Genomic DNA, 22,717 nt, shown 5'->3' on the forward strand with positions numbered 1-22,717 from the left:
ACGGCCACGCTTCGGCGGCGCGCCCCGGTGGCGGGGCGGGGATGGGGGCGGCGGGGAGAGAGGGGGGCTGAGGGCGGCGCTGGCTCGGGTTTCAGCAGGAGCCTCCGCGCCGAGCCAGCGCCGAGCCGCGCTCGCCGCCGATCTGTGCGCGGGGCGGCCGCGGCACTGGGGCGGCCGCGGCGCCGGGGGCCGGGACACCGGGGCGGCCGCCGCACCGGAGCACGCCGCAGGTCGCCGCGGGTGCCGGAGCGCCCGCACTGCCGGAGCGGCCGCCTCCGCGGAGCGCCGAGCTAGCGGAGCGGCTGCGGGACACCTCGCCGGGCCCGATCCCGCGGGACGCACTGTGTGAGTGGGGGCGCGAGGATCGGCCCGCGGCCGCCGCTATCCCGAGTGCCGCGCGGCGGCCGAGCCGGACCGGGCCGGGCCAGGACCGGGCGCTTTGTTCTGCCTCCGCTGCACAGACAATGAGGCGGGAGGCGGGCGGGGAGGGGGGGAAGGGGGGCGCGCCCGCGGCGCCGCAGCGCTGCGAACCGGGCCGGCCTCGCCCGCGGCTCCCCCGGGCTGGCAGCGGGGAGCAGGGCACCGGCGGGCAGAGCAGCGCCCGGCGAGGCTGCAGAGCGCAGCCGGGGGCTGCGCCCCAGCGGCTCTCGGCGGGGACTGGCAGCGTTCCGGCGCGGGGGTCCCCGGGAGGGGCTGAGGACAGGAGCTGGGCGCGGGACAAGGGGGCGCCGATGTCCGGGGGACCCCCTCATCTGCGGAGCCCCGAGGGGCAGGGAGCTCCAAGCGTGGGAGTTCTGCAGCTGCTGGGGTGTCTAGGTGGACTGCCCCCCTGGAAGAGGGGCCCCGATGGCCAAGGAGTCCCAACAGCTGAGTCTTGAGGGACAGAGCCCTGAGGGACAGGGAGCAGGGGTGGCCCCAGTCATGGGCATCCAGRGTGGTTAGGGTGGCTCCACTGTGAGTTGCTGTTGGGTTCAGGCGGTGGGAACTGGATAGTGAGGAACTTTTGTTGGTGCTTCTTTCTTTTTGTGATGTGGGGGAGTKTTTTCAGAGACAGTGCAGCCTACAAGAATCCCTGGCCTGGCATTGGGATGCACAGGGATACAGTGAAGCTTGACCATGCCCTCATGAGAGCATGACCCAAGGCACTGCTTGGGTCTGACACTGGAGGGAAAGGAGGCTGTGGATAGGCTGGGAGACAGAGGGGATGGGATTGAGGTGCTGGTCCTGGGAGGCAGGYTGGTGCTACTAAAAGGGACAGAGGGCAGGGAGAGGGTTGTAGGTCTGAGCAGACCAAGTAGAGGTTGAAATTGAGTGATTCATGTAGGGATGCACTGAAGGCAGGGCTGGACTGTACCTGGCTTGAAGGACAGATGTTCCAAAATTCTTTGGAGAGGAGAAACCTCTGTGAAGGTAGAAGAGTATGTTTCAGGACAGTGACTGGAGCTCAGCAAAGCTGAAATAGGCTTCTGCATCCTTCCTGACCTGAACTGGAGTCTCAAAAACAGTGTTACATGAGTCATGGCCTCTCATGTGAGGCTCTGGGTACTGCATCAGCAGCATCTGTAGCTTTGATGGCGCTTTTGTGCAGCAAGGGCTCTGACATCTGGTTGTGGCATGCACAGTGGGTGCTGTCTTTCCAGCTTCTTCACTGGGGCCAGCATGGGCCTGCTACCCCTTCCTCATGGCTGACATGGGGTAGGAGGGTGGGAAGTGCTAGCACCAAGCAGGCGGGAATGCTTCTAGTGCTCCTTCCATAATTCCTTCTCATATTTGCCAAATGTGGCTTCTCTCCTAAGCGTAAGCCTCGCTCTCCTGGGTTCCTGGCATATTAGCCTTAGGCTAGGAGACTCTTTGTATGTCAGGCCACTCCATTTTATCTCCCTTTCCCATCAGACTCCTTGCTATGGCTCTGGACCCCTGGTAAGATTCTCATGGTGACAGTTTTTTTGCCAAGGCTTCTGCTGCCATTTGTTATTAGGGAGCTCAGTGCCCAGGGGTGGGAGGGACAGAGGGGGAGCAGGGCAGTCTGGCTCACATTACACGGGCTGGGCCTGGACCAGCCGCGCCAGCCCCTGCGCTGAGCTATCTGCTAATTGGAAGCAGCTGCTCAGATTTGGTGACTCTGCATCCACTGAGGTCACTGCTGTCTTCCCCGCCGACTTAAGCCTGCAAAGCTCATAGGATCAGAGGGCTGCTAGCACCACGGATGGCCTTCTGCCCGTCCTGCATGGGTGCAATCTGGCAGTCAGATCTCTTACCTAAGAGGTGTCTAGGTTCTTGCATCCAGACAGGATGGAAAGGGAAAAGTTTAGGCAGACTTAACACCAGTTCCACAGTCCAAAAGCCTGGCATCCATTCCTCAAGTTGTCCAATGGTCTCAGCTGTTCTTCACGCTTCCCAGATTCACTCTGCCATTTTCCTTCCTTTCCCCAAGCAGCCCACAACAGCCCTGCTACTCTGCCTTCAGCTTCCCCTCCTTTTTCTTTTTTTCCTCATAGCCGCTCCCTGATCCGTGGCAGACACGGCCCAAGACCTTTCAGCATCATGTTGTCCCCTGAACCACTGAGATTATCACAGGAAGCTTTGACCCTTTACTGTTCTTGGGCCCTCCTTTTCCTTTTGCCTGCACTCCTTTTCCCTGAGTTTTGGTCTACTTGGCTGGCAAGGCTTAAAGCTCTCTGCACTGTGCCTTCCCGCAGTGTGCCTGAGCAGAGGGATCACAGTTAGGATTGGTGTCATCACAGAAGCAGACCCAGACCYCGTTTGCCCAGCTCTGAATGCTCTGCATATACGTGTCCCCTCTTCAGCTGTGGGAGCCATACTAACTCCAACAGAAAAAGAGATGGACCTCTCCGGGACCACCAAGTTAGTGCTAATCCCCAGCTAGTGGCCATGGAGATATGAGTATCCCTCAACTTCTACTGCTGAGAAACATTCAGTGCTCAGGTGTGCTTGGTGTAGGAACAATGTGAGGGTTTTCTTGCCCTAGTCCTCAGGCACTAGGTGTRTACATACGCTTCTAGTTCCTATAGCTCATGGAAGTAAATAAACATTTCTTTATATGTAGGAAACACTTCTTTAGGATTGTTCTTCCTGCCACTAACCTGGGATTTCCACTGGTAAATGTCCACCCTAAACAGTTATTCTGAAGTGGGAAATAGAATTCAGAAATGCCTCCCAGAAAGGGTTAATGCTGCTGTAGGGTTCTTTACACTAAGGGCTGCCATTTTTAGTCTCTAAAGGAGGCAATGGGAGACACCTCTGCCCCCAAAACAGGGAGGTTCCTGCCATCCCATGTCTGCCATGAGCAGCTCCTGAGTGTGGTTATGGGACCAGCAGCAAATGCTTTCAAGAGAGTCCAAGTGTGAGCTCATGCTGCCGCCATCCCTGCAGACCACTAAGCCTTGTTTACCAGGGGCTAAAAATCAGCGCTGGGGCTGGAGCGTTCTGCAAGCTCCTTGGCTGCTGAGCTGCTCTGGCTCTGAGGGTGAGCAGAGCCCCGAGGCTGGCAGCCCTTGGGCCCCACGAGGATGTCCAGCATGTCCAATGGTGGTGGTGCTKCAGGGAGCTGCGCCTCCCTGCTCGTCCCTCCCCCACTGCTGCAGTGAAGAGAAGCTACGGCAGGGGGAAATGGTGTGAAGGAGCCAGGAGGAGCAGGGAGAAGCGAGAAGGAGACAATGGAGGAGAGTGAGCAAGGGAGGGTGTGGGACTAGGAAGGAGCCAGAGCAGCTGGCAGTTCGCAGTGAGTTGTGGCGTTCCTGCTCTCCTGCCACCACCCTCCATGGTACCAGCTTGGGGTATCCACAGATCTTGGTGCCAGGCCAAACAATGAGCCTAGGGAGGGTGGAGTTTTAGCCTGGATATTCCCAGCTGTGGGTACATCCCTGGCAATAGTGACATGGTGATTTACAGGTCATGGGGGTGTAAGCCTGCTCGAGTTGTGCTGTCCCCTCCCAAGAACACCAGATTTGCACTTTGTGTTTTTGGTGGCTAGATCTCTGTGGTCCTGAAATATCTGCTACTGGAGGGGGTTTCAACGGGTGTCACTTTTTGGGCTGACTCTCAGTCTGAGACAATTTCTTTCAGGGTGGAAAGGTGCTGGGCTGCTGCTTGTTCAAAGCACTTGGCAGTCTTGCAGACAGCTGCTCTCAGCCTTACAGGAAACATTTGGCTACTAGAGGCATGGGAACCCTCTGCTCTAGGGCAGCGAGCTCCAGAGCTGCCAGCAGYGGGTAAGGCATAAGGGCTGGTGATGGAGAAAGACAGTTGGGCTATGGGAGTACTGTATCAGCCAGTAATCTCAGTTTAGTGGTTAAGGTATGCTCAACTCATCCTGCTTCAGGTGCCACTGCACAGGCTTTCCTGATGGGTACACTCTGCTCTAATCTACTTTCGTCTTGGTTCCTTTTGAGGAGTAGGTGATACAGTGCAATCAGGCAATGGGAAACTGGCCGGTCTTCTGTCCTCATGTTGTTGGTAGGGTTTTTTTTTTTTTTGTGTGTGTGTGTGTTTTTTTTTTCCTATCCTTCATTTGCTGCTCACTTTCAACCATCCTCCTCTGATCTGCATTCTTTGCAGGATTAAAGAACACACTGCAAAGGAGCCTGAGCCGCTCTCTGTTCTACAAGTCACTAGCAATGGAGCAGATGAAGGGATCAGCCGTACTTCTGCTAGAGCTGCTAATTCTGGGGGGGCTGAGAGCAGGAAAGGGCTCTGCTGTCCTGGGCACCTTGGATCTACAAATAGATGAGGAGCAGCCAGCTGGCACCATCATTGGGGACATCAGTGCTGGCCTGCCTCCTGGCACCACTGCCTATATGTATTTTATCTCTGCACAGGAGGGCAGTGGTGTTACCACCGATCTGGAGATAGATGAGAACACAGGTATCATCAAAACAGCCCGTGTCCTGGACCGAGAAACCCGAGACCGATACAGCTTCATTGCTGTTACCCCAGAAGGCATCACAGTAGAAGTGAACATACAAGTTAATGACATCAATGACCATGCTCCAGCCTTTCCCAAACCGCACAGCACTTTCCAGATCCCAGAGCACACACCTATAGGAAGTAGGTTCCCATTGGACCCAGCCTTTGATGCTGACAGTGGCCTGCTCAATACCCAAGGCTATGTGATTAAGGGAGGTAATATGAGGCAGGCTTTCCGCCTGGAAACACGTCGAGGACCCAATGGGGTCCTGTATTTGGACCTGGTGGTCAGCAACATCTTGGATCGGGAGAACTGTTCATCATACTCTCTAGTGCTGGAAGCCTATGATGGTGGCTCTCCTCCCCRGAGCACCCAGATGACCCTGGATGTGTCTATCCAGGATATTAATGACAATGCTCCTACCTTCAACCAGAGCCGCTATCATACACTTATTTCAGAGAACCTGAAGCCTGGCAGCAGCATACTGCAAGTCTTTGCCTCTGATGCAGATGAAGGTGACAACGGGGATGTGGTTTATGAGATAAATCGTCGGCAGAGTGATCCCGAGCAGTACTTCACCATTGACTCCCGAACTGGAGTCATCAAGCTCAATAAGGGTCTAGACTATGAAGTAAGGAAGGTGCATGAGCTAGTGGTGCAGGCACGGGATAAGGCTGTCCATCCTGAGATCACCACAGCCTTTGTCACCATTCATGTACGTGACTACAATGACAACCAGCCCACCATGACCATCATCTTCCTCAGTGAAGATGGGTCCCCGCAGATATCAGAGGGAGCCCAACCAGGCCAGTATGTGGCACGCATCTCTGTTTCAGACCCAGACTACGGTGAGTACTCCAATGTCAATGTCACCCTGGAGGGAGGGGATGGCAAGTTTGCCCTCACTACCAAGGACAACATCATCTACCTGATCTGTGTAGACCAACTTCTGGATCGGGAAGAAAGAGACTCCTATGATCTGCGGGTAACTGCCACTGACTCAGGAACACCACCGCTCCGGGCAGAATCTGCCTTTGTGCTGCAAGTGATGGATATCAATGACAATCCTCCGCTCTTTGATCAGCAGGAATACAAACAGAGCATTCCTGAGGTTGTGTACCCAGGCAGCTTTGTCCTGCAGGTCACAGCTCGTGACAAGGACCAGGGTCCTAATGGGGAAGTGCGTTATAGCATTGTGCATGACCATGACACCCACTCCAGCTGGTTTGCCATTGACCCAGCCACAGGTATCATTACTACTGCTGCTCCACTGGATTATGAGAAGGATCCTCAGCCCCAGCTGACAGTGCTGGCCATGGACAAGGGAACCCCTGCCCTCTCTTCCTCAGCTGTGGTGCATGTGGCACTGCAGGATGTCAATGACAATGAGCCGGTGTTCAAGAGTAACTTCTACAACGTGTCCCTGAAGGAGAACACCCCTGTTGGGACCTGCTTCCTACAGGTGGGTACAAATATAAGAGGAGCTCAGGGAGGGCTATTCTGTGAGAGGGTTGGGACATGTTTGAGGTGCAGTTTCTAGGGCTTATATTTGGGCAATGGTTGCACCAGGATTGTCAGAATAGACCTCCTTCTGCCCAGTGCAAGTTGGCAGAGGGGTCAGAGCTCTGCTGTCCACTTTCTGCATGTGAGCACCGGTGCAGGTGAGCACTGGTCATACTACAGGCTACCCCTTCTTCGTGCCAAACAGTGTGTTGACCACAGCTGAAATTGGGAGTCGGCTGTGCTAGGCATTGCTCACACAAGTGTGAAGCTGCCTTGCAGGCCAAGATACTAGAAACGGGGCTCAAGAGTCAGTTTTCGGAGAGGGACTGCTAGCTGGGCTAACTTCTCCCCTCTGCCTTTGAGATCATGAGGTTAAGTTCGTCAGTGTTTGTAAGGCTAGTTGTGAATATTAGCATTAATTATGCATGGTTGGTATTGTTATATTACCTTGGCAGTAGCAGTTTTGTGGTATTATGTGCTGTATCAGTCTTCATGTCATAGTGAGAGAGTGGGTGAGGCTTGGAGAGGTGCTGGCCCTCTGGCAAGCTCTGTGGTCCTCCAGTTGTGCCAGCAATGCCAAAGATTTTCATATGCAGAGCCCTTGTTTTTTTTTCCATGGTAACAAAAGGGGCTATGTGGTGGGTGGCGCCGGCAGTGGGATGCTGGTGTAGAAGCAGAGAAGGGCACTGCCGAACAAGGCAGTGTGCAACTTATGGATCAGCGTAAGGGTCTCTGYGCTGGTCATCTGGCCTGTGAAGCCAGGTAATGAGTGGTGGCTGTGGGCCCAGGAGGAGGAGGTGGGGAAGCACGAGCTCTGAGGGCTGTGAGACRAGGCAGAAGGAGTCCTTGCCCCATGGCAGGCCAGGGGAAGGGGCCTCCAAATGGGCCAGAAGGAGAAAGTAGAAGTGAGGAGAAGAGCAAATGGATGCGTGCTGCCAGGAGCACTGCTGGGTGGGGAGTGTGGGACACGCACGTCTGAGGCGGATGGGTGTGGGGGCATGGGAGCAGGGGGTGGGTGAATGTAGCGGATGGAGATATAGAGTGGGGGCCGGAGATAGGCACAATGGGAGGAGAGTGTGGAGCAGAGGGACGTTTGGGATGGGGCAGCTGTGTAGTGAGGTGGGGTGGTTCATGCTGGGAGATGAGGAGGACCATTCCGCAGAGGAAAATATCCCCCAGAGGGATGAGGAGCGGTTGAGGACAGGGACAGGATGGAGGGTGGGGACAGAGGTGGCGAGGGCTCAGGCTGAGGCTGAGCAGCCGCGGGCCCAGGCGCTGCTGGGGCGGCTGGGCTTGGCTGCCGAGCCCCCGAAGGGAGGCCTCTCTCCCGTTCTCCGTGCCTTCCTGCTCCRCGCCGGCTGCTGCGAGGGAGGCGCTCTGGAAATGCAATCGGAGATGGCGGCCGGGCTTCTGGCCGCAGCGCGGGGCGCAGGCGGGAGGGAGCCGCGAGGGGCCGGGCGCTGCGGCGGGGCCGGCGGCGCGTGGCTGTGCGGCTGGGCCGAGGGCTGGCGGGGCACGGGGGCCAGTCCCGCTCCGCTCTGTGCCGGACACGAGGCGCTGGCTGAGTGGCCTGCAGCGGCTGGAGCTTGGGCCAGATTCGATGGTCTTGGCCGGGGCCGCATGTTTCGTTTGGAAGCGGCTCGTCTGGGCCGAGCGCAGGTAACTCCCGCGTGGCCTCGGCACAAAGCAAACAGCTCGCACATCTGCTGCTGCTTCCTCTGCGCCGGGAAACGTGAGAGGATGGGAAAGGAGGCTGGCTAGGCTGCCGGCTCGGCACCTTGCCGCCGCCGGCGCAAGCCAGGCTGGGGCGCCGAGCAGAGCCAGGGAAGAAGCTGCAGGGCTGCGGGGCCRTGGCCCAGGCAGCCCCGCTCAGCACCTCGAGCCGCAGCATCCCCGCACTGCGGAGATGCCGGGCCCCGCTGGCTACCAGCCAGCCCTCGTCCCCGGGGTTCGCCACCTTGGGGGTGCTGCCTCCTGCCCCGTGTGCACTTAGTCTGCCTAACGCTGCCTGTCAGCCTGCCTTGGGATGCCAAACCGAAGCACTGCTCATGAGAAACCAGCCCAAGGGCAGCACCTCCACTACCTCATGCCAGATACAGGGCAGATTTGAGGTCACAGCAGGGCTTTGATCCTCCATCAGACCAACACATTTCTAAGCCACAGGCCCCGCGAGGACCAGGGCTGTTTTGTGATGATGACATCTGCTTTCCATGGGCAGGACAGAAAGATGGGCGAAAGAGAAGCTTGTGTGGTGCCCGAGGGACTTGATGTGGGGCTGTGTGTCTCCTGCTCCTCCGTGTTCCTGCTGCGAGGTCAGTCTGTGCTCAGTTCATGAACGGAACTCCTGAGCACTAAAGGAAAAAAATCTCAAGACCTCTTCTTTACTTCTTACTTGTGTTTATAATGGGCTAGGTGTCACAGGCATGAAGCACAGAAAATAAGGAACTTGAMGTTCAAGCCTGCGATAAGAGGGGAACACCAGGAGAGAAGGTGCCAGTGGACATCACAGCAGCAGAAAGCAGAGCAGGAGACAGTCACTTGCTAGTTATTTCTTTCGGTCTTTGTTTCTCTTTGTGCCAATGGGGATGATGTAGCAGTGTTAGGGCTCCTTATACCTTATTCAAGTGCTATGGTTACATGCTGTGAAGCACACTTCTGGTGTAAATTCACCCTGATGGCTCAGACTTGTTATAAACATTATATTGTATTCATTGATTGTACCAGCGAACTGTGTGCATGGTCAGATATTGTCTTTCTAACTTTTCAAACTAAACTGAGTATTGTCAGGCCCCTGGCAGTCAGCATATAGCACAGAGCTGTGTAAACTCCATGTTGTGAGAAGCGGCAGATTTGACAGAAGTGTGGGTGTGATTAGATGGTGGGTTATTGATTCTTGCGTAGATCCAGTATTAATGCTCTTGGAGCCAGGGCTTATATATCTGCATTGCACTCATACACATAAACATAATTGCTGGGGAAGAAAAACATCGGTAACCAAAAGCTGACCAGGAACATGCCAAATGTATATCTTCATCTTGCAGTTTTGAGGACAAGTCTCCTGAGTTTTGAAGTCTGAGCATGGATTTGTAATTCAGTGGGGCTGGCCATGCTCATGCACTTCCCTGACTTCCTCTTGGGCAGTGCACTGGAGAAGGAGGCCTGTGGGGATGATCCTGGTGCAGGGTGGTGCTGGAGGTGCAGCTGTGAGAGGACCTGAGGGCAGCTGTGTGTGGGGGCAGGAGCAGCACAAGGCATGATCGAGTGCTCTATCTTCGCAGCTCAAGAGTGGCTGGAGGTGGGGAGGACATTGCTACATGCATGTTTTTTGGGGATGAGGGATTTAGCATTAACCTATTTTCAGATCTTTGTATGACATAAACCAGGCTTCCCCCCTTCTCAGAAAAGAGAAGAAAAGCTTCCCAAGGCAGGATGAGGAGATGCCTGGGAGCCTGCTGGAAGGGAGGGAGCGCCTCGTGCTTCAGGGAGGGCAGACCACAGTGCGGGGGCGCCTGGGGGTACGTGGGGAGCAGGGATGTGGGGGAGATGCTGGTACATGGGGAGATTGTGGGGGAGGTGAGCGCTGCTATTACCGCCAGAAGAGCTGCGCTTGTTCCAAATTCCTGTGAAAGTTATTTCCTTGCGCTGCCAGCAGCCTCCTCCTGGGCTTGGCACAGCAGCCAGCGCCATGATTAATTCAAGTAGCATTTCCCCTGGAGCTGCAGCAGCTTTTCCACTGCAGCAGAGAGGCCCCAGCCCCTCGCGTTCCTCTCCCCCATGCTCCGCTCCTCCCCCAGCCCCCTCAGTGCCTCCCCCCTTCCTCCACTGTGTCCCAGCCCCCTCTCAGCTGCCCCTTCCTTCCCTGTGCTTCGTGTCCTGGCCCCCCAGAATGCCCCTTGCTCCCCAAAGCCCTGCTCCTCCTGCCCCCCAAAGCCCTGCTCCTCCTGCCCCACGCCTGTGTGCTTCCTCCTGACGTCCAGCCCTGTGAGCCCTGCGAGCTCCCAAGCCCCAACACCTGTGGCTCCCCTCCCTGACCCCCCAGGCTCTCCCCAACCCCTTGGCTCTGTCAGCTGCTGTCCTTGCTCCGTCACCCAGCTCTTCTGCCCCCACACTGCCCCTTTGTGCTGTTCTGCCCTGTGGGGCCCAGCATCTGCCTGACCCACTCTGCGGTGCTAAAGCAGCCTGCTGGGCTGGATCCCTGCCACCAACAGGGCCCCTTGCACATGTGGCCAGACCCCATCACCTCCCTGCACCACCGCTGCCTCACTCAGYGCTACCTGCACCTCGTACGGTGCTGGCTTGGCCCCCTCATCCTGCTTGGCTCCCTGCTCTGGTGCCCTCCAGTTCCTGATGGAGCGCTGGTCTCTCCTCCATGCGCGGTTGGTGTACGCCTCGCGCCTCGCTTGCCTGGGCTTCACTGCCGCAGTGGCGCCGGGCTCTGCATGGGTGGCAGCGTGTTGCTGTCCCAGGCTCTAGTGGCAGCTGGCAGCCTTCTCTGGGAGCAGCCTCCTCCTCCTGCCCACATCTGTGTGCATACTACTTGCCTCCTTGCTCCTGGAGACACCCGTGCCCTTCTCTATCTTTGCGCCCTTGTAGAGAGGGACTGGAGGCACCAGGCCCCTATTCCAGGCACGTTGCTGTGCGTGGACCTGAGCCCTGCACCCAGGCTGCGAGTCCCTGCCCCACATCCTTGCCAGCCTTGCTGGAGCCGCAAGGACACTTCCCCAGGCAGTGCGCTCTGCTGCCCTGGGGCCTGACCCTTGCTCTGCCACGCGTGCGGGACGGTCTTCTTCGGGGCTGAGCACTGACCCAGCGCCTCCCTCAGGGCCCAGTCGGTCTGGAGGCTAACACACAGCCTGGGGACCAGGAGTGCTCCCGAAATAGCGGCCGTGGCCACTCCCYGGCTGCTTTGAGCTGGCCAGCAGCCGTGCCAGGGCTGGGGAGGGCAGGACGCCTGGCATGCGCTCAGGCAAAGGGAGCCATGCGTGGGATCGGTGACCACACTGGCGCCAGCCTCCCCTCCTCTCCCACCAAGAGCCGTCACTCCGAGGGGCGGGAGCCCAGAGACAGATGTTTGCCAAAGCCGCAGTGTAACATGTGCGTTGCAGAGATCCAGCCGGGGCAGGGCTCCAGATGAGCTCCCTGCCTGCAACTGTTCTCGCTGGAGATGGAGAGGATAGCTAGGGAGCAGAGCCCCAAGCTGCTGGGGAGCTCTGTGTCCTTTCCCACACTGTAGTCTGTGTATAGAAAGTGCCTGGCACAGCCACGGAGTCGAGATGGTGATGTTTGGGGTCTTTGGTGTAGCCTTCCAGACGGGTCTGCAGGAAGAAATCTTGACTGCTATGGGTGATGTAGCTGAGAACTCCAGTATGGGGCTTTGTTTCTTTGTCCATCTGCCCTGGGAGACCCAGGAGCCTTGGGACCCTTCCCTTTTCCTTCCCGCCCTGCGAGGGACTGGGAACATGGGGCAAAATGACAAAGTCTTAAGAGCTTGATGCCTGTCTTTGTCCTCCCACTTCTCCTTGCACTGGGGAGGGACATGTGTGCCCAGTGCCTACTCTCCCTCCTTCACCGTAGGGAGGGCTCCTTGCAGTTTTTGCTGTGTCTCCCTTCTCCACACGCCCAGGATACTTTGCTGCTGCTCTCTGCCATTTGCTTCTGCTCTACTTCAGCTGCCGCAGTCCTGCGATGTGCCTCTGGGCCCAGTGGCAGTGGCTGTATGGCACACGAGGAAGGTCTCCTGCCAAACCTCAGTGCTGTGGGAGGAAGGGGCAGACACTGCTGCGCAAGACTGCCAGTGCTGCATGCGGGACTGGCTGTGCAGAGCGCTTCTCCCAGCAGGACTGGAGCTGAAGGGGCAGGTTGGAGGCTCAGCAGTGGGACTGGCTGGAGGTCAGTGGCATTTTTAGCATCAGCCACCATAAATCTGAATGTGTTTGTGAGTGTAATGCAGCCTCTGCAAGCCTCAAGCCCCTGTGCATGTCCTGGCCAGGGAGCACCACACATRCTGTGGTCACCTTCGCGCTGGTGCTCAGGAGTCCTTTCTGCCTCTGCAGGAGCAAGTTATCTTTCCTTTAGACAGCTCTTAGGCCTGGGATGTTGCCTGTTGTGTGCAGAGAGATTCAGCATTCAAGTCACAAGGGAACACTGATTAAAAGTAGTGGAAATTGTGAGGAGGGGAAAAAAATGACTTTGTCCAAAGCATGCAGGGTCAATTGTAATGTTCTGTGCAAAGAATGATGCTATAATTGAGCATCTTTGGGGAGTTAGAAGGATGGTCTTGTGGTTACCTTGTTCCCTAGGTCTTGGGAGAGTTACTTCAGTGCCCCTGTAACACAGCCTTTTCCCTCTTGTTGTCCCTTTTCCTGACTGGGATAATAGTCCTTAGTCATAGGCTGGAGAGTATGGGAAGATCTTGCTGATGTCCTCAGGCTCTGTTCTGGCACTGGGTGCTCCAGAGAATATTCTCTGCTAAGATGCCAACTCCAGCGAYTGACTCCACTGGCAAGATAAAGCAAATATCCTCCCAGGGGAGCCACACTGCAGGTGCTTTGATCTGAGGAGAAGCCTGCCTGGGATGGAAGTTCCAAAGATRTTATTTGCCTGTTCTACTGACAGTTGCTCTTCCCTCATGTTCCTGTGTATTGGCTCCATTACCCTCTGCACATTTTGTTGCTCGCAGCAGCACCCTGCCAGCAAGAGCAGGGTCGGTGTGTGAGGCAGTGCAAGCTAGCAGTCAAGGGTGACCCAGCTTGGGTGGGCCTGTGCTCTCCCTGAGCAAGTTTGTTCCCAATACACTTGAGCAGTGTTAGGGGGACAGTGACAATCTCTATCAGTAGCCCTAGACAGGATGAGGAGATAAATCAGGTCCAGGATCCATCCAGAGAGTCCTTAGAGGGACAGCAGTAGATGTCATCAGAAACTGGGCTACAGATTAGGTGCAAGGTCCATCCAGCAGACAGTTATCTACAGTGTAGGTCCAATGTCCATCTGGACAAGCCAGTCAGCAAGCTGGAGGGTGGTGGACAAGGCTGGACCAGACACATGTGCAGTGTAGCTCAGGCAAAGACCGAAGGCCCGGGTGTGAGCTGAAATGCAGTTCCTGAGCCTATGGGCATTTGATATGTTTGGAAGTCTGCAGGCTCTAAGCCATTGTTAACTGGCAATGACTCCCCTTGTAGAAATTGGTGCCAATAAGAGACACTTATGTTGCTGTATAGAAGAGAATCAGGATTTGAATTTGAGCTTTGGGCCCTTGCTTGTCCATACTGCTGCACTTATAGCTCCCATCTTGGTTCTGTCTGATTTCAGAAGAGCCAGTCCACTGCAATGCCAAAACAGCCATTCAAGGTCATTTGGACACAGGGTCAGGGCACAGTCCCTACCTGGTTTTATTCAGTAGTAGACACAACTGTAGTGTTTTTAGCTCATTCCTGAGAACTGCAGTTTGCAGAATGTGGAGCTGAAATGCCACATTCTGAGACAACTTCTGATAGTGTATAGAGGTCCTGAGGAGGATGGTCCCAGTGTGAACTTCGGGCACACGTTACCTTTGCTTCTGTCTCTCACAGAGAAAGTGATATTAGGTAGGGATCTGATACCATTGACCTCACTGGTACAGACACAACCACAGAATGGTTAAGGTTGGAAGGGACCCCTAGAAATCATCTAGCCCAACCCCCTCTGCTCCAGCAGGGATACCTAGAGCACATGGCAGGTTTTGGAGACCTCCAGAGWAGSAGACTCCACAACCTCCTTGGGCAGCCTGTGCCAGGGCTCTGGCATCCTCACAGGAAAAAAGTTCCTCCTCAAATGGAGATGGAACTGCCTGTGTTTCAACTTACACCCATTACCCCTTGTCCTATCACTGGCCACCAATGAGAAGAGCTTGGCCCCTTCCTCCCTACATTCCCCCTTCATGAACTTATCCATATTAATCATATCCCCTCTGAGCCGTCTCTTCTCCAGAGAAAACAGGCCCAGCTCACTCAGCCTCTCTTCATACAAGAGATGTTCCATTCCCTTAATCATCCTGGTTGCCCTTCTCTGGACCCTCTCGAGAAGCTCCACGTCCCTCCTATACTGGGGTGCCCAGAACTGAACACAGTGCTCCAGGTGCGGCCTCACCAGAGCTGAGCAGAGGGGCAGGATCCCCTCCCTTGACCTGCTGGCAACATCCTCCTGATGCAGCCAGGATCCCATTGGCCTTCTTGGCCACGAGGGCACACTGCTGATTCATGGTTAACTTAGTGTCAACCAGGACTCCTAGGTCCCTCTCTGTGGAGGTGCTTTCCAGCAGGTCAACCCCTAATCTGTACTGATGCCTGGGGTTATTCCTGCCCAGGTGCAGGACCCTGCCCTTGTCCTTGTTGAACCTCATGAGGTTCCTCTCTGCCCARCTCTCCAGCCTGTCTAGGTTCCTCTGAATGGCAGCACAGCCTTCTGGATTGTCGACTACTCCACCCAGCTTGGGATCATCCGCATCATATGCCAACCTTAACATCAAAGTTGGCATCAACAGCGTTTTCCTCAATGAAGTAGGAGCATGTAGTCCCTAAGTGTGTTCTTATTATTTAGCAGAGATCATGTTTTGTTTTCTGGACATATTGGTAGAGCAGGGTACAGTCCTAGCACCAAACATGTCCTTGAAGGCAAGTCCTCCGTCCCTCAGCTGTCAGTCATTGGTGCTCCTCATGCACCAATGATGCTTCACCACATAAATGGAGGACCTTTCTGTGTGGGCATCTCTGTACTAGAATAGTGCATCAAATAGCTTACCTGCCCATTTCTCTCTATTTTGCTCTGTAGAGGACCCAGGATGTTTGATTCAGAAGCAGATGCTTGCACTGTGATCACAGTAGTGTGGTTGTCCAAAGCTGGTTATGGTGAATTTCACCTCATGCATCTGAATGTTTCTTCACTACACGTCACATATGGGACTGTAATGTTGGCCTAGGGCTCGCTGCTGTTCATAGCAGCTACATCACCATGGACCATCAGTGAGCTTCCCAGCCATCCTGGCTGAATAGCCTTAGAGCCTTCCAGCTGGAAATCAGAGTATGGTCTGGAGCATCACAAACTGATTCTATTTTCAGGCTGAATGTTCCATCAGGAGAAAACTTCTCCAGAGTTGTAATAATCTACACCAACGGGATTGTGTTTCCAATCTTCCCGACCTTTTGTTGTGCAAGCTATTTTATGTCAGTCTCTCTCTCTCCCTCTTTTTTTTTTTTTTTTTCCCCAAAGAATTAAAGAATTGCTCAGGCCACTTCACAGCCTGTCTCCAGCTCTTGTCAGCTGACCTTTGCACCTTTCCTGCAAATGCCAGACTATCTCAGGGGCGGCAGTGTCCTACTTTGGCAATATTGACCTCTCAAGAGATTTCAAAGCAACAAAACGGAATTAGACACTGATTTTTTAATCAGTGCCCTTAGTATAGCAATAGTGAGGACAGATCCCACATTTGAGTARGCAGGATTCCAGACTGTTTAACTGGCTTGTCTCATGACCCTTATCACCCGGACTGGCCACCTACTGTGGCCTCTTACAAGTGCAGCAAGATGCTGAGAGCRTTCACTTGCCCTTCAGTGCTTCTTCAAGATAGGGTTGGTGCTGCAGCCTTTATTAACAGTGGTTTTGAGTTGCTGAGCGAAGGGAGGGTGGTAAACACATTGGGTATCACCTGTGAGACCTGAGGGGCTGAGAATTGTGCACGTGGCCTCAAGCAAATGCTGTCAGCTGGAAAATTTCCCACAGTTGCAAACATGCTCCCTTGTCAGTGACCCATCACACAAGCCTCTCCAGGAATCCCTGTCCTTGCAAAAAAAATAAGTGATCCCTCTATCAGGGAGGGAGATTGAACAACCCCTGCAATGAAGGCAAGAGTCACCTGGAGCTTCTGCAGCAATCACACACAGCTTCACAAATTGATTAAAGTTTGCAGGGACCTCTGGAGATCATCCAGTCCAACCCACSCTGCTCAAGCAGAATCACCTAGAGCACAGTGCAAAGGATCACATCCAGATGGGTTTTGAATACCTCTAGAGGAGACTGCACAACTTCTCTTTGTAACCTGGTCTCCGCTTTCTGTCACCCTCACATTCACAAAGTTTCTCCTCAAATTCAGGTGGAACTTCATGTGCTTCAGTTCATGTCTGTTTCCTCTTATTCTATTGCTGGACACTGCTGAAAAGAGTCTGGTCCTATCCTCTTGACACCCTACCTTAACATATCTTAACTGATAAGATCCCTCCTATCCCAGTCATCTCTTCTCCAGGCTGAACAGACCTTGTCATTTCAGTCTCTAATATGAGAGATGTTCCTGTCGCCTAATCATCTTTTTGCCCGCATGCTGCTCTCGCTCCGGTAGCTCCATGTTCCCCTTGTCCTGAGCAGCCCAGCACTGGACGCAGCACTGCAGATATGACCCAACAGGGCTGAGCAGAGGGGAGGATTTCCTCCCTTGATCTGCTGACAACTCTCTGCCTAATGCACCCTAGGAGACCAGGGCACACTGCTGGCTCAYGGTCCCCTTGTCTACCAGGATGTCCAGGTCCTTCTCTGCAGAGCTGCTTTCTAGCAAGTCACCCCCAGCCTTTCCTGGTGCATGGAGTGATTTTTCCATAAGTGCAGTGCTCTGTGCTTCCCTCTGTTGTTTCTTTATGAGGTTCCTCTCTGCTCATGTCTCCAGCCTCTCAAGGCCCTTCTCAATGGCAGCACAGCCCTTGAGTGTATCAGTCACTCCTCCTAGTTCTGTATCATCAGCAAATTTGCACTCTATCCCTTCAGCCAGGTCAACTTCTGTAGACGTGCAGGGCTGCCCCATGCACAAAGTGCCTGCTGGGCTTTCCTCTAAGGACTTATGGTCCACTAAAGAGCTGTTAGCATTTGTTCTACACATTGTGTTCTGGGCATGGGTGCAACACTGAATAACAACTGCCTGTGTGGAAAATGTACACTTTGAAGTCTGCAATGAAAAGAATCTTTTGCCCAGGGGATGTTGTTGGAGCCTTGAGCTCCATTTCCACTGCCCTGGTCTCCTTTTGGACCTCCATGCTGCCTAATTCCTGTACTGGGATGCTGATGTGTGGGGATGCTCAGGGTGGCCTTTTGTATCTAAGGGCTACATCTTTTTTGACTTCCCCTCGCTCTTCATCCTCATTTCACTTGTTCAGTAGCAGAATCATGATTTTCCTCCCTCTGATTTTCCTTCACAGCCCAGCTCTTGCTTAATGCTGATGCACATTGTGGTTTTGAAGATGCTCTCTTGTATTCTCTTATTTCCATTCTCTGATGAAAGGAAGAAACAACAAAAATCACATATGCAGCTTATTTCCGCGTAAGCCTTAAAATTGCCCATCTATCTCGTTAGGACTCAAATGTGAACTAGGACTGAGGCTGCTGACTCCTGCTGTCCTGCGCTTAGCTAGCAGAACAGCCTGAGTTGTACTTGCTGCAGAGCAGTGCAAGGTGACATTGCCCATCTCAAACAAACACCATCTTGAAAGAGACAGGTGAGTGAGAGTGTCATGGCACGGAGGCCATTAATAGTCCTTCATGGCCCGAATCAGCCTCACCTGGCATCCCCTCCCCCAGTCCCCTCCGCCCATAGGTCAAAGGCCCCGTTTAAGCTCTGGCCCAGGTCCCCTGTCCTTGGTCTCAGTGAGGTTGTTTACCTGTTTCCAGCTCTGCTCCTGAAAGGACTTCAGAGTGGTGTTGTGGGTAACTTGTCTCTTGGATGCACCCCTCAGGTGCATGTTGCAGCCTTTTCTCTGGCCCTGYCTTTTTTTGCCCCTATCTGGATTCCTTGGATGGACCCAGGGCCTAGTTCGTTGCCTACTCTCTCTGGGACCGTGGGAACCCTGTTTCCAGCACCTGGCTTTGCCTGCTGTATTCAGACCCTGTGAAACCACAGCTATTGGTTGAGGGCCCTGCCTGCACCCCGTCACCTCCTTTCACTTACAGAGCAGCCAGACCTTGGTATCCCCTGGCAAAGGGGTGCCTGTGGCCCTTGCAAGCCCTGCAACCGAGGTCGAACAGCTCCTAACCTGTCTGGTGGCAGATATGGGTTGAGAATTAAATTTTGCATCTTTAACTCGTATGAACTTGTTTCAAGCCTAACGCAGTGGGTCTCGGTAGCCTTTGGGAAAAGGGGTTCCTGTTTCTTTCTCTTTCCCAGGCAGGGGGGAAAAAAAATCCCAATATCTTGTCTGAATCTCTTGTTCTTATACCTGCTGTCTCATCTTGCTGCTATGCACCACTGTGAAGAGCCTGGCTCTGTCTCCTCCATAACCTCCGTGTAGGTGTTGGCAGGCTGCTCTGAGGTCTTCTTTAAGTGTGGGGTGTAACAACAGTTCTCTTGCTGTCAGGGATCTCCCCAGATCTCCACAACCCTTTAAAGAGTAGCCCAAGAAGTTTGGTAGAGTCAGCACCCATGGGTGCAGCTGTTGAGACCTGTGGACTCATATGTGTCAAATTTCTGAAGTAATCCCTGGCTGAGTCACCATCCTCAGCCAGCAGTGCTAGTTCTTGAGTTCCTCCTCTCAGTATAGAGGCCTGAGCAGTCTTGGTGAAGGCTGAGGCAAAGACAACATTGAGTGCTTCAGCCTTACCTTTGTCTGCTGGCACTAAATCAGCCCTCCCTTTCAACAAATGGCTCACATTTTTCTTAATCAGCCTTTTACCAACAGTACAGTGGTAGAAGTTCTTATTGCCCTTATTTTTTTTTTCCTTGCAAGTATCAGTCTCACTTTGACTTTCCTGACACCTTCCCTGTATGTCTGGACAGTATTTCTAAATTAATCCTTTGTAGATCCTCCCTGCTGTCATCTCCTGCATGCTGTCATTTTGCTTTGGGGCTTAGCCATAAGACCCCTGTTTAGCCAAAGCAGTCTCCTGATACATCTGCCTGTTTACTCAAGTTCCGAGATKAACTCATCTTGTCCTTGGAGCATGCAGTCTGGAAGGCCTGCCAGTTTTCCTGAGCATCTTTGGCTTTCAGAGCTGCCTTCCATGAGATCCCACTTGCCAGTTCCCTGGTTGAAGTCTGCTTGTCTCAGCTCCACGGCCTGCTACTTTTTCCKTATTACCTTCCTGAGTGGGGCTCTGTGGGGCACAAGACAAGGTTTGCTGAGGGACGTGGGAGAAGGGCTGGGGCCTGGATATGGCCATGGCCAGGAGGGTGTGTGGCCATGGCCAGGAGGGACATTAGTATCCCCCTTGGCTGAKTGGATTCTGTGCAAGGCTGCAAGCGGGCTGGGCTGTCCCAGGAAGGTTCTGCAGATATAGAATGAGAGGGCAAGGCATGGAGTAAGAATAACTGAAATAATACTTTGTGTACTATTCACAGTTGCAGCATGGCTGCATTTTGCTTGCATTTYGCTTGCAGACAAGTGCATTTTTAAAAACACAGATTTCATGTCATTCTGGACAGGCAATTTCACTTTGCAGCAATTAGGTCCAGGGCTCTCCCTGCTTCACGAGGGGACAGGCCAACCGGCTGGGGAGCTGCATACCAGGCAAGCATGAGGTGAGGAGCTTTGTGAGCCTTGCCTGCTTCTGCAGCTACATCTGCCATCTCCATTGGACAGTCCTGCTTGGAGAGGCTCTGGGTGCTAGAAGCACCAAAAGATCCACAGAAACTTTAGGAAAAAATTCTTAACAGTGAGGGTGACAGAGCACTGGCACAGGCAACCCAGAGAGGTTGTGGAGTCTCCTTCTCTGGAGATCTTCCAAACCCGCTTGGATGCAATCATGTGTAACATGCTCTAGGTGACCCTTTGTGTGCAGGGAGGTTGGACTGGATGATCTCTAAAAGTCCCTTCCAACCTTAAGGATTCTGTGATTCTCTGATACTGCTTGTCAGAGASAGCTCTTCTACTTCTTTCCAATTCCCAAAGTCTGATCTAGCTCCTGTGGCAGAAAGATGGATTTCCAGAGGATACCTTAGCACAGTAAGCCCAGAGGATGGAGTGGGACATCTGAGCTGCTCTGAAAACAGCAGAGCCATTGGCCAGGGGAGCAAAAGGAAAATGTTTTATTCTTATTCAAGAGCTTGCTGCTGTGCATGGCATTAAAGCAGCTGACGTGCRCTTTAGAACACTTTGAGACTGATAAGCAGCTCATTTGGAAGAGGCTCTTATTTTGGCAGCCGTACTAGCTCAAAAACTTAAGGAGCATTTCCATCCGTAACACCTGTGAACATTACTAGTTAAATCTCTAGCACAACAAGCGGCACACAACTTAGCTGCTTTAAGTGTATCACCCCAGTTTGATATTTTACATATTAATTCATGCATATTAATTAGATCCCCTCTCAACCATCTCTTCTCCAGGATAAACAGGCCCAGCTCACTTAATCTTTCCTCATAGGGTAGATGCTCTAGTCCCTTAATCATCTTGGTTGCTTGTTGCTGGACCCACTCCACATCCCTCTTATACTGGGGCACCCAGACTRCGCACTGTTTCCAGACACAGAACCAGGCCTCTCCTGTCACCTCCAAAGAGGCAACATCTGCATTTAGTGTTCAGGGGTCAGAAGAGAATTATAACTTCAAGTCTAGAAACTTGTCCTCTTATGAGACTGAGCAGAGCAACCTCCCTGTTTGGTTTCTCTGAAGAAGGGCTTGCAGCACCCATCACCAGCATCCCAACACCAACAGGGAGGAGGCTCCCAGAAATACCAGCCCCCTCAATCTGACAAAGACAGGAAAGATTGGTAGATAGTCACTGAGGTCAGGCAAAATGTGAGCTAGAAATAAGAGGCAAATTTACAAGAAGGGGTAAATAAAGCCTGGAAGCAACTCATGCAGTAATTTATCACATCCAGAAGCAGATAATGTCACTTTCTCATGGCCTTTTCCGCTGCCAAATTTGTTCCAAGGGATTATTTCAATTGCAGCTACTTCCCTTTCCCACCTTGTTTCAGCAGTGCCAGCAAGGTCAGATTTATGCTCTCAAATGAGCATCTCCAGCTGCCRTTGGTCCTTATCGTCAGATCCCTCACTTTCTGCCCTCCTGTTGCTTTGCTGACACCGGCAGCGTGCTACTGGGGCTGGTGATGGGATTTTCTGCTTTGAGCCTGTCACAGTCCTGTCGGGCTGAGGCCCGCGTGTTACGCCTCGCCTGTGCCGGCTACGCACGTATAGCCCTGCTGCGCTGCCCAGGCCGGGCACCGCTGCGGCACAGCCCGTCAGGCCTGGGGTGACCCCTGGASACAGGGGCCCCCTCGACCTGGGGGCTCCTGGTGCCTACAGGCTGTTCCTCGGAGCTGAGAGAAGTGGGATGCCCCAAGAGACATGGAGCAGGAGGGAAGAGGCGAGAAGCAGAAGGGGGGCAGGTGGAGCCCGTTTCTCAAGTGCTTTGTGACATTCGCTCACATTTGGGCTGCTCCCGTGGCACCTGTGGCTCTGAGTGTTCTGCAGCTGGAACAGGAAGAGGGGATCCTGTTTCATGGTGCTTCTTCCAGCAGCTGCTGTGCAGTCGCAGGGCCCGTCCTTGCACGGGGAACGAGTCCTTGCAGAGGGAACGCAGTGCTGGCTGGCGGCGTCTCGCAGGATCGCCCCTCTTGCATTGCGCTTGGGGGTGCCGTGGGCAGTGGGGCTGCTGAGGAGGAGCTGCGGGTGCTGCTTGCTCCTTCTGGGGCCTTGAAAAGTTCACGCAGGAGAGCGGAGGGGGCCGGTGCAGGCAGCACCTCCCTGCTGGGGTGCAGAGTGTAGGAAAGTCTGGTGGGGAAGAGGCCTCACCTGGACCTGAACTACTTCTGCCATCTCAGTCGCACCCTGAGCRGTCTCCTGCTGCTCCCCCATCTCTGGGGACGTGCGCAGGGTTCAGGTTGGGGGGCCGGCCGCAAGAAAGCTGTTTGCAGCCCCCAGCTGGGCCCTTTCCTTGGCGCGCGCGCAGCGTTCCTGCGCTCTCACTCACAGGAGCCGAGGCCCCTGCGCTGCTGCGGGGAGGAGCTGTGGCTGACGAGGCCTGAACTCCGCTTCACCCGAGCCTGGCCCAGCTGCCTCCTTCCTGGCTCTGTCCTCAAGCTTTGTTCTCACTTGGAGCTCCCAGCTGGTGGACGATCCGTGGCAGGGATGCTGGAGCACAGGGAAGGAGCCTTTTGCTGCTGGCCTGAGCTGCGAGGAGCACGTCAGATCCTTCTGCCATGTCTACAGCAGCTAGTGCCACTCTTGTGGCTGTCACAGACAGGACCACCCTTGTCGTCATCTTCAGGTCCCAACCCATGGAGTTTAGAGCTCAGACAGTGGGACTGAGCTGGACTGTGGAGAGGAAGGGGGAGGTTTT

General features: G+C 54.1%; 1 protein-coding gene across 1 annotated transcript in view; it reads left to right on the forward strand.

Moving 5' to 3' along the window:
• The first annotated feature begins 286 nt into the window (after positions 1-286).
• Positions 287-22,717, forward strand: part of DCHS1 (dachsous cadherin-related 1) — a 48,185-nt gene continuing 25,754 nt past the window's right edge. Inside the window, exons 1-2 of the mRNA XM_026048343.1 lie at positions 287-345; positions 4,579-6,389. Of these exons, the coding sequence (XP_025904128.1) occupies positions 4,638-6,389 (1,752 nt within the window). The 5' untranslated portion in view covers positions 287-345; positions 4,579-4,637. The remainder of the gene's footprint in view (positions 346-4,578; positions 6,390-22,717) is intronic.

Source organism: Nothoprocta perdicaria, unplaced genomic scaffold (genome assembly GCF_003342845.1).
Source record: "Nothoprocta perdicaria isolate Ctin4 unplaced genomic scaffold, notPer1 scaffold_535, whole genome shotgun sequence".
Taxonomy (NCBI): domain Eukaryota; kingdom Metazoa; phylum Chordata; class Aves; order Tinamiformes; family Tinamidae; genus Nothoprocta; species Nothoprocta perdicaria.